The sequence below is a fragment of the Lactuca saligna genome, chromosome 2 (assembly GCF_052625555.1).
Source record: "Lactuca saligna cultivar CGN05327 chromosome 2, ASM5262555v1, whole genome shotgun sequence".
Lineage (NCBI taxonomy): Eukaryota > Viridiplantae > Streptophyta > Magnoliopsida > Asterales > Asteraceae > Lactuca > Lactuca saligna.
This window is the reverse complement of record NC_136418.1, coordinates 119,703,749-119,715,543: the sequence shown is the minus strand read 5'-3', so window position 1 is coordinate 119,715,543 and position 11,795 is coordinate 119,703,749. Positions and strand designations below refer to the sequence as shown.

At 34.3% G+C, this 11,795-nt stretch overlaps 4 protein-coding genes across 4 annotated transcripts; 2 read left to right on the top strand and 2 right to left on the bottom strand.

Annotated features, from left to right (window-relative positions):
- Positions 1-2,359: 2,359 nt before the first annotated feature.
- Positions 2,360-6,485, bottom strand: LOC145031434 (tubulin alpha-5 chain-like). The gene is made up of 6 exons (XM_078979984.1): positions 6,178-6,485; positions 5,313-5,530; positions 5,043-5,242; positions 4,463-4,971; positions 4,071-4,389; positions 2,360-2,543 (listed from the first exon to the last, which is right to left on the bottom strand). The coding sequence occupies exons 1-5, from the start codon at positions 6,288-6,290 to the stop codon at positions 4,074-4,076; spliced, it is 1,356 nt and encodes a 451-aa protein (XP_078836110.1). The 5' UTR covers positions 6,291-6,485; the 3' UTR covers positions 2,360-2,543; positions 4,071-4,073.
- LOC145031435 (ethylene-responsive transcription factor ERN1) lies at positions 3,028-4,037 on the top strand. The gene has a single exon (XM_078979985.1). It carries the CDS (start codon positions 3,113-3,115, stop codon positions 3,842-3,844), a length of 732 nt encoding a protein of 243 aa, XP_078836111.1. The 5' UTR covers positions 3,028-3,112; the 3' UTR covers positions 3,845-4,037.
- A 433-nt stretch (positions 6,486-6,918) lies between the features above and the next one.
- CSD3 (copper/zinc superoxide dismutase 3) lies at positions 6,919-8,786 on the top strand. Its single transcript, XM_078979983.1, has 7 exons — positions 6,919-7,081; positions 7,302-7,403; positions 7,612-7,707; positions 7,902-7,933; positions 8,080-8,155; positions 8,278-8,331; positions 8,605-8,786. Exons 1-7 carry the CDS (start codon positions 6,928-6,930, stop codon positions 8,631-8,633), a joined length of 543 nt encoding a protein of 180 aa, XP_078836109.1. The 5' UTR covers positions 6,919-6,927; the 3' UTR covers positions 8,634-8,786.
- A 2,053-nt stretch (positions 8,787-10,839) lies between these two features.
- On the bottom strand, positions 10,840-11,795 carry LOC145030030 (uncharacterized). The gene is made up of 2 exons (XM_078978468.1): positions 11,654-11,795; positions 10,840-11,159 (listed from the first exon to the last, which is right to left on the bottom strand). The coding sequence occupies exons 1-2, from the start codon at positions 11,793-11,795 to the stop codon at positions 10,840-10,842; spliced, it is 462 nt and encodes a 153-aa protein (XP_078834594.1).

The following is an 11,795-nucleotide window of genomic DNA, read 5'->3' as shown; positions in this document are numbered from 1 at the left end:
TAGTAGGAATAGTGTCGTTTTCCACACAACGGCATAAAACCAACATTTAAATAATAAAAAAGGTTTGAGTTATTTTGTTTTATATACTGATTTGAAATAGTATGTTATTCCCACTTGTTAATTTTTAAACATAATTATGTTGGCGTAATCTTAAAAAGGCATGTTAACCACTTCTGACGTTGTCATATTAAAGATCATATTTGTTAGGTATTAACAAAAAACCCATTGGATTGGATTATTCCTTTTTATCTCCTTTAACTTAAAGATCAATTAGTTTTTTATGGTGGTTTCATTATGGTTGGCGGGGTATACAACATCTGAATAATCTCTTAAATGAAATAGAAAGCAATCCACAAAATTAAATTTTTTTTAGTACTTCACAAGAAAGGCCACACATTGGGTCTTTTATATATGGCCTTAATCCTTATTTTTACCCCCATCATCGTGAAAATCGAGCAAAATTCATCTTATTTTTTACAGTTATGGACTATAAATGCTCCTGTGTTGCAAGTAAGTAATCGCCAATTCTTCATTTTTGTATAGATGTAACAATTGTAAGTGTTTCAAGAACATTATGGCGAATATGGTTTACATTTTAGGTTATTTTGTCTTGTTATTGTAGCTCTATAAGCATACATTATTATTTTCCATACTGAAATTGAAGTAGTGTTAGTAGAACATGAATCGAAGTAGTGTTAATAGAACAAGAATTATCAACATGAATTATGAACACACTCGTGAGTGCGAGCATACAAGGCAACATGTCCGCAAATGATGCAAATTCTCACAATGATGTTTTTATCGCAAGTGTTTGATATTATTTGCGTAGTTGTAACTATAAATTTTCGTGACTTTGTGACTGTATTTTCACGAGTATTTCAATACCTAGTTATGTTCATTAAAATATCATTTGAACTAGGGTGCACTTTATAGACAAAATAAAGGAGATGTCTTATTCTCTAGCTTGTATGTCCCTATTTATGGCTTCATGTTTTGGGTCCCAGCTAGAACTTCGAAACATGAATAAGCATCTACTAAGAACCCATACAATGCAACCAAAAGGCTCCTATCACAACATGTGTTACCCTCTTCCTTATACATCCATATGAGGTAATTTCATGTATGCACCTTATGCATCCATATGAGGTAATTTCGATATTGACATTAATTTCTAAACACAAAATATTACCTTCGTTTATTAGGATGTTACTAAACATCCACGATTGCAAGTTACACCAAACAAAGGTGAAGTGTCTTTTCAATGCCAAATAGATGTCCCCTTGACCTCATCTATACATAAGAAGATGCTTATCCCTCACTAGTCATGGTACATATGAGGTAAGCATGACAATGATAAAGACCATAGTACATGGATTGCAAACCATTCGGATCAAGCTTTTAGACAACATTATGCGACTTAGGGGGTGTTTGGATAAATTAGATTATAACTTAATAGCTTATGGTGGTGGGAATAAACAATAAGCAATATGCAATATGCAAAGGGGGAGATGCTTATTAAAATCAATTTATTTAGCTCATCCCTACCACAATAAACTGATTTTTAAAGATTTCTATAGCTTATTGTGGTAGGAATAAACAATAAGCAATAAACACCTTCTTTTTTTTTCTAACCAAACACCCCTTAGTAAAGAAATATACGAGGTCTTTATGCAAATTAGATAGGAAACCGAATTATATGAGAGCTTAGAGTAACACTGATGATGACATCGATCTAATATGCCACGAGGATGGATAATTATGACCATATGCACTCGCGAGACAAATTTGTTGGTTATGTTAGTTGGATAAATAATTCCATAAGCATCATCAACAATTTGATATCAATTCTTAATCACAAAATATTATCTTTAATTATTTACATATTAGGTTTTGGCTCTTGTATTCATATGCATCTACTTGAGTCAACTACTCCAAAATTCTATTTGTCCTAGAAACCCGGCTCAATTTTCTCAATTAAAAAAACAAATAAAAGATGCTAAAAGAATATAATGAAGATGAACACTAGGGCAAAACAAGTGAAAACACATCGACTATTTTATTGGCCTCTTTCCACAGGTAATCATGTTTTTCTTTCATCCCTTGGAAAATTGTATTGACGTTTAAGACAAGTCCAAACATAGAATTGAATTTAAAATATTTGTCATTTTCTCTAATTAAACACTTTCTGGTTGAGACTCTGGTATTTGGGGTTATCTAGTTGATATCTAATTTGCCTCCACGTGGCAGTATATTAGAGTATCTTCCCTTTTTTCATATCGAAATTTGACCCATTAAACTTCTTTTATCTCTGAAACACCCCCTAATGTTTACCAATAAATGATAACTTCTACATTAAGTATACAACAAAATAATTAATTTATAGAAATTTTAATTTATTTTTCATTATTTGGTAGGCTTAATTTATTTTTACATAAGCCTTGTTACGAATCAAGGCTCAAAAAAATTATACAAATAATAGAAACCAAATGCATGTGACCTTCATTCCAAGCAAATCTCGAGGCCTTCTTTGTTCAAATACGCACCTACAAAAAGCAAAAAAAAACATATATAAATACTTTTGAAACTCAAGTGTCTTTTTATCAAAAACAACATAAATCAGGGTTCAACTTTGTCCAATACAAAATTACAAGGGTTGAAATGTAGAAAATACAAAAAGGTTGTGTAAGATTTACAATACTTTACTACCCATGCATATGCTTGGTCTTATATGACCAAGTCCATGATGGAGGTTAAATTGACATCTTAGCCCTCTTGTTATATCAGGTCCATACCCATGTCCAAGGGTAAATCAGTCATCTAACCACATGGAATGTTTACTATAAAAATAGCAACTTGGTCTTTCTAATTAGGAATAATTTGTCTTCTTAGAAAACTAATAGAATGTTCAACGCTAAAAACAAACACTAAAAACAAACATACCATAGAAACCTCAGAAATCATGTACACACCTATACATACACCCTATATCTATATCCATATATATATATATATATATATACACACCAACATAAAGTAGGAAAACAAGGACATAGAAGTTAGAACAAGTGAACAACACGCTTGAGTTCACATTCAAAATCTCTCAAAACTCACAATGGAAATCCAATTCCAACAACAACCAAGAGTGTCGAAACCGAGGGGTAAAAACGGAAGTTCAAACAACAAATTTGTCGGAGTAAGGCAAAGACCTTCGGGTAGATGGGTGTCTGAGATCAAAGACACAACACAAAAGATCCGAATGTGGTTAGGGACTTTTGAAACCGCAGAAGAAGCAGCTCGAGCATACGATGAAGCCGCCTGTCTTCTTCGCGGCTCCAACACGCGCACAAATTTTATCACTCACGTCTCGCATAACTCCCCTATCGCGTCCCGGATCCGTAATTTACTCAACTCAAAGAAAATCGCAAAAAAACGAGATCAAGATTCTTCCGTTCCCTCAGTCTCAAATACTGCATCCACCACTCCCAGTATCAGTATCAGCACCAGCATCAACACTAGTATCAGCACTAGTACTAGTACCAGTACCGGTAGTAATAGTGACAGTAACAGTAACAGTGACAGTAGTAGTGAGAGTAACTGTAAGTTGTTTGATGATGCGTATAAGCCGGATTTGAGCAAGTGTTGTTCCGGAACGTTTGAGAATTCGTGGGGTTATGGAGGAAGGATTGATAATATGGAGTTTAGTGAATTTGAGAGGATGAAAGTGGAAAGACAAATATCGGCTTCGTTGTATGCGATGAACGGGGTTCAAGAGTATATTGAGACTGTGAATGATCCGAATGAAGGAATATGGGATCTTCCTCCTTTATGTTCTTTATTTTGTTGAAGTTTCTAGTGTTTTTTTTTTTATTTTTTATTTTAGGATTTAATTGTGATTCTTGAAATAACAAGGGAGAGTTTTGAAAATGTGAAATGATTTATGTAGATGTTCTTGCTTGTTGCTAATATGTAAGTAAGAAGCAAAAACATCAAGTTGGTGATTTTGACTTTTGTGGAATCATTAAGATATTGATTTCTTGATTTGAATTATATTTTTAAGACATAAGACATACCTCTTATTCTTCTTCTTCTCCTTCTCCCTGATCTTCCTCAGCATCTTGACCAACTTCCTCATAATCTTTCTCAAGAGCAGCAAGATCTTCACGTGCTTCAGAAAACTCACCTTCTTCCATTCCTTCTCCAACATACCAATGCACAAAAGCTCTTTTTGCAAACATCAGGTCAAACTTATGGTCAATCCTATTAAACACCTCAGAAACAGCTGTGTTGTTACTTATCATACACACTGCACGTCTAGTTTTAGCAAGATTCCCTCCAGGCACCACCGTAGGTGGCTGGTAGCTTATCCCACATTTGAAACCAGTCGGACACCTGACACACAAACAAAATTACCATTTTACCCTTCCACCAAATGTGAATCAAACAAAACATACATGATACATACCAATCAACAAACTGAACAGTTCGTTTAGTCTTCATGGATCCAACAGAAGTATTCACATCTTTTGGAAGAACATCTCCACGATACATCAAACAACAAGCCATGTATTTCCCATGTCTTGGATCACATTTAGCCATCATACTTGCAGGCTCAAACACAGCATTGGTGATCTCAGAAACAGAGCTTTGTTCATGGAAGGCTCTTGCAGTGGAGATGACAGGGGCATAAGAGGAAAGCATGAAATGGATACGAGGGTATGGGACAAGGTTGGTTTGGAATTCGGTGATGTCAACATTAATGGCTCCATCAAACCTTAAAGAAGTGGTTAAAGAGGAGATGACTTGAGAGATTAAACGGTTTAAGTTTCTGTAACTTGGTCTTTCAATGTCTAAAGCCCTCTTGCATATGTCATATATGGCTTCATTGTCTAAGAGTACAACCACATCTGTGTGTTCTAGAAGGGAATGAGTTGATAACACACTGTTAAAAGGCTCAACAACTGCAGTTGACACCTGTAACAAATTTACAAAAATGAGAGAGTTATAACTTATAACTTATAACTTATATATGTGTATTATATAACCTGTGGAGAAGGAAAGATACTGAAACCAAGTTTAGGTTTTTTCCCATATTCTACTGATAAACGTTCTAGAAGCAAAGATCCAAGGCCTGAACCAGTGCCACCTCCAACAGCATTGAAAACCATGAATCCTTGTAACCCAGTACAGTTTTCAGCTAATTTTCTCACTCGATCAAGACATGTGTCAACGATTTCTTTTCCCACTGCACATATGAATTGAAAGAAATTTAAATATGATTATGAATCTGTTGATCATGGATTTGATTTTGTTACCTGTGTAATGTCCTCTGGCGAAGTTATTAGCTGCATCTTCTTTGCCAGATATGAGTTGTTCAGGATGGAAGAGTTGTCTGTAGCTTCCATTTCTGACTTCATCAATGACAGTGGGTTCTAGATCAACGAATACAGCTCTGGGGACATGTTTTCCAGAGCTGGTTTCACTGAAGAAGGTGCTGAATGAATCGTCTGAAGAGCCTCCTCCACTGTTCTCACTGTATAATCAACAACTCATGATATGAATGACCCTCTTAGAAGAGAGAATCGATTAGTAATCAAACACATCAAAGAGTACAGTAGTATGAAGAAATAGGACAACAAGGTGTTGAAGGAAACTTGTGTTGTATGCATGATCACAAGCCATCATTAGGTTCTAATATTAAGTTAAAGTTATCAATATTATACTGTTTAGATGCATATCTTGTAAACTTCTGTTTCATGCTGTAAAGAAGCTGCTGAGATTAAGTGCAAAATTAGGTTTCTTTCAAATTATGATCAAATAAACGAAATTGTTGTATCACAAACACCAAAATCAATTCAGTAGATTCGATTTTAGAATTCATAGATCGACCAAAAACTATTACGAAAACTGAATGCCATCTGTGCCATATATAACCATATAATGCGTGTCTGATTGCATCAAGCATTGTTCTATTTGACGCAAGCCCTAAAATGGATCAAACTTACATTATTCCTATTTGATACAAACCCTAAGAACAAACAAATTTATATAGCTTAGAAATGTAACGGATTCGAATTTCCTCTTCCATTCCTTCATTTAAATCTCAAATGAATAATCAAATCCACGATACAAACAGCAAATTCTGATAGAAACAAAGCAGCACGAAGAACATGCACATACCCTTGCAGGAATCCATCGTTTTGAATTCCGTGTTCGAGACAATAAAGCTCCCAGCATGCATTGCCGACCTGAATCCCTGCTTGACCAATGTGTATGCTAACGATTTCTCTCATATTTATGTGCTAAAAATGTGATGATTTCTTCTGGAAATCCAATTGAAGAAGAAGAACAACAGATGGAGAATTGATCGAAATAGAAATGTGAAGAGAAAAGAAAAAGAAACTAATCGGGAAAGCGGTTGATACGGGATCCCAGTCGTTGGTTATTTATAGTTGGCGCCAACTTTCTTTGTTTTCGCTGTGCGTTGCACCTCCATTGTCTCTTATGCGTCCTCACAATTCACCAATCAATTTTTTCTAAAATAATTATTTTACATATTATTTTAAAAAATATATATATAAAAGAGAAGTAAATAAAGACAGTAAAAGAAAAATATTATAGGCTAATGTTTTAATATATTAAATTATTAATTGTATCTCATATTTTCACTGTGTAAAACATCTTTTCCTTACATGATTATTTATTTTATTAAATGAAATGAGTTGCGTAGTGACGATAAAAGGATTTTACCATATGAAAAGTTATAATTACTGTAAAAAATGGAAGATGGAAGCATAATAAATATGATATGATTCATAAAACTAGTGAAGATCTTAAGATCATGACAAGTGAAAGAAGAGGGGCTAGTTTGTATTACTTTAAAGATGAGGGTGTTTATCGTAACTTGACTTCCAATATTTTGCTAGAGCGATGATAATGAAGCTCATGGTTGAAATCAACAAACGCCAGATAAGAAGAGCAACCGGAGTCGGCATAAAAATGGGTGGTTTGAAAGCGGTGGCAGTCATCACCGGCGGCGAAAGCTCCGTCAAAGGGTCTCTTCAGTTCTTCCAGGAAGCCAATGGTCTCTCATCTCTAGTACCACTGTTTGTGTCTGTGAGTTTGTGTATTGAGATTTGAGGGTTTGTTCTTCGAGCACCCGTTTTTCATTTTCGATTAACGAAAAACTATCAGGAAAAAGCTCTGTCAGTTGTTATATTTCTCTACATCTGTGATTTTGCAGTTCAATTGCTACTCTGTTTTCCATGGATTTCGCTCAATGATTTTGTGTGTTTGAAAAACAGGGGTAACTCATGTGAGTGGTAAGATAACAGGGCTCAAACCAGGTCTTCATGGATTCCATATTCATGCTCTTGGTGATACCACTAATGGCTGCATCTCCACAGGTACTCCTTACATCCACAGCACTCCGTTTTTCTGGCATCGAGAGTTTAAATTTTCAGTTCTAAATTTATGAATTTGACCTAGGTTTTTTGAGATCTGATCACTTGATTTTGTTTACTTTTGTGATCATACTCCAAATTATGGTTAGATAGGTGATTGTGATGTGCGATTTTCTTACCTTTTTCATGTGTGATTTTGATATAAAATTAGGACCTCATTTCAATCCATTAAAGAATGATCATGGAGCTCCTCAAGATGATGTACGCCATGCAGGCGATTTGGGTAACATTGTTGCTGGTGAAGACGGTTTGTGCTCTTTGACCCTTAAAACCATCAAATTTAGGCTCTTTGACATTTTGGCTATGTGGGTCCCATTTGGGAGAAATTATAACGGGAACCATAAAAATGAAAGATTCATGATAAAGAATGAAGAAAATGGTGTAAATAATAGAACCCTAATGTTCTCACTTCACATTTAACCATTTTTATTCATTTTGCAGGAATTGCTAATGTATCAATTGAGGATAAACATGTATGCATCTTATAACTCACATGTAGCTAGTTTTGTAATCTTTAATGGGGAAAATTGAAGATATCTTGATTAAGGAGATAATCAGATTGTTTATTTATTTATTATTTTTATTTGTTAATTGATTTATCCTTTGAAACCTTGTATAGATTCCACTAATTGGGCAGCATTCCATTTTGGGGAGGGCAGTTGTTATTCATGCTGATCCTGATGATCTTGGAAGAGGTAAAAACTTATAGTTCATGACATAATCTTAGAAATCATTAAACTATTGATCATCATTTCAAGGGTATTCTTGGAATTAGTTATTTACTAATAAGTTGTGTTTTTTTTTTTTTGTGTGATAGGTGGACATGAACTTAGCAAGACAACTGGTAATGCTGGTGCTAGAGTTGGTTGTGGTAATTATTTGCATCTTTCCCTCTTGAATAATACTAAAGATTCTAAGAATGGATCAAGGGCATTCATGTCTTTTACATAGATGAGAGAGAATCCCGTTCCTACGGTGTTCTGGTTATTCAGATGAACAAGAAATTGCAATGTTCTGTCATGTCATGTCATGTTACTGTGTAACAGATGGCCTACATGATTTGAATTTGTTGCTCATTGTCTCAATCAGCTAATGTTCTTGACAAAGAAAACTAAAGTTTTTTTTTTTCATTGTTCTTTAACAGGTGTTATTGGACTTCAATCTTCTGTGTAAGCTAGGCTCCTTTATACTTTGTACAATATGCATATACTTGTTAATCATGTTATGAGATCCAAAAAATGAACTAAAGAAGATAAGAAACATGTTATTAGTTCACTTGCTTTGGTTGAAATTAGGGAAGGAATTGGGTGTTATTTTCTTTTGAAACCATTTTCTTCTACAAAGAAAATAGACATTGGGGATGATAGAGGTAAATGAATTGGCAAAAATATACCTCATGTATGGGGGATATGGTTACACTTGACGATTTACTAACACCATTTTGACAGAAGGTGCGATTCAAACCAAATTATATGGATCAAACTATAATTTTTTTTTTTTTTTGTTATAAACAATTTAAATATTTCTTTTAATATATAAATATATTTATATAATATTAACTTAACATAATAAATAAAGTATATAAATGTATCTATATAAAATTAAATTAATGTAATAAGTGTATGTAGGTATGGGTATTAGGGTAAACCGGTGGGGGTAGACATGTGGTTATGGACATATAGGTGTCAATGTTGGTAGGAGTATGGGTGTAGGATGGGATGGCTGTGTGTATGTGGGTGAGGATGGAGGCAGGTGTAGGGTGAGATAGGGTAGGGGTGGACATGTAGTTATGGACATATAGGTGTCGGGGTTGGTGGGAGTATGGATATAGGGTTAAGGTGGGCATCAACACCGAATATGTTTGTTAGTGTTGGCATAGACATGTACGTGTGTGTACTTGTAGGGGTGGGTGTTGATATATGGTGGGTATCATGATAGGGTTGATTGTATGAGTGTGGATATAAGGTGGGGTTGGGTGTGTAGGTGTTGGTGTAGGGGATGGGGGTTGGGTGGTGTGCGTGTGGGGGTGTAGGTATGAGAGCGAATAGGGTAGGGGTGGGCATGTGGAAGAGATGATGATAATATGTATTAATTTGATGAATGATGACTGAAATAAAAAATATGTGAAAATGTATTTTTGTCTTTATACAAAACATATGAAATGATATAAGATATATGAAATCTTGGCCTTTAACCAAAGAATGAACAATTTCTTTAGACACATAAATTAATGGAATCTAAAGAAGTACTCCTTTGATTTTGCCAATCAAACGAAATTTTTACTGGAATTCATATTCACATTCCTCCAAATTATTTCAAATTCGGTGAACAATACACACCCTAATGGATGCCAGGTTCACGTTTTATAAGGCTATGGAGTGTATTTATAACATCGTAACAAAAAAAGTTTTGTCACCTCCGGGTCTCTTTGCTACCACTTACACTAGGAAATCTATTACTCCACCACCCCCAAAATGTTGATCATATTGCACAAATCCCACAGTGGTGAAGTCAGAATCATAATAAAGGAGTATCCCGAAGAAAAAAAATGCATAATATACAATAAAAAAAAATAAAAATAAAAAACGCAATTTCATTAGATTTAAAGTTCAACTTTCATAACAAAGTTATGTTTTAAAGTTCACATATTCACTCTTTCATTTTACGAAAGCGAGTAATTATATTTTCAGTCTTAACATTCTCTAGTGCTTCCTTTTCTACACTACAAATCAAAGCACTATTCAAAAAATCGTCACCTATTTTATTATGCAAATCAGTCTTCAAGAACTTCATTGCAAAAAAACACCGTTCAACAGTTGCGGTTAGGGATGTAAACGAACCAAACGAACACGAACAAGGTCTTGTTCATGTTCGTTCGTTTAAGTTAGCCGAACAACAAACGAACACGAACGGATAAACGAACAAGATTTTCTTGTTTATGTTCGTTCGTTTAACAAATTACTTTGTTCATGTTCATTCATTTATGTTCGTGAACATGTTAAACGAACATAAACGAACAAACATAAACGAACAAAGATAAAAAAACACAATTGAACATATATGAACATAAACGAACATATAATATAGCAATATAATAAAATATAATTTAATATAGATGAATATAAATAAACTTAAACGAACGAACATAAACGAACGTAAATGAATATCATAAACGAACGTTCACGAACATAAATGAACGAACGAGACAATTGTTCATGTTCGTTCATTTAACTAAACGAACAATAATTTTTGTTCATGTTCGTTCATTTATTAAATAAACGAACATAAACGAACTTCCCGTCGAACAGTTCACGAACGGTTCGCCGAACGTTCAGCTCGTTTACAGCCCTAGTTGCGGTTGCAACGAGCAAAACTAAAATTAGTTTCTTAATAATCTATAAACCAAAAGAAATGAGAGGTGTTTCCTAGTTTCCACCAACAAACGAGAGAGTCCTGCAATTCCCTTCAAGTTGAAAAATCTCTCATCATGGAGCAAAGAGTGATAATAGATATCAAGTTGCCCATTAAGTTGCGTCCTTTCTGAATTGTCAAAATCGTTTTTGTATATCTCGCTTAACTTTAACAACTTGGCTTTATTAAAACTAGAAAATGAGTCACAATGACTCAAAGCCGCCATGTTCTCGACCAACTCTGTGCCAACTTCACTAAATCTATTCCCAAATTCTTGAATTTGCATATCTAAAATCGTATTAAAGATCACAACTTCAAAATGATGTTGATTACTCTTGTCAGTCCTATGCTTTCATGGGGTAATATAATATTCGGACATGTCCACAATTCCAATACTATGCTTTTCGCAAAAAGCACATATCTTTTTCTAAATTTGTGGAAACCCATCTTTTCTAAAAACTACCAATGCTTTCTTTGTCCCTTTAACTAATAAAGCCGCTTCCAAAATATCTTGATCTTTTTTTTTGAAGATTCTTTGACAAGGTATTCGTTAGACATAGAATTTCCAACATCAAGTGTAAAAGAAACACGAGATCAAACGTCTTGAAACATGACAAAATACCATTTACTTGATTACTATTTGACATATTTAAGGATCGCAACAACTTCTACAAAAAAATTCAACAAACTTACAATTGTTCTAAAATGTGAGCCACATCTAGTATCTCCAGCTCGAACAAGAGAAATCTATTGATTCAATCTTTTTCCTGTTTTAGTTTCACCAATCCCAATTTCGGCTGCCACTCTTTCTTTTTGCATCTCTCGTATCATATCTTTTCTCTTACAAGACCCACAAACGACAGTAACCACCAAAGCTAGTTGTTCAAAGAATTCTTCAACATCATCATGTTTCTTTGTAACCAT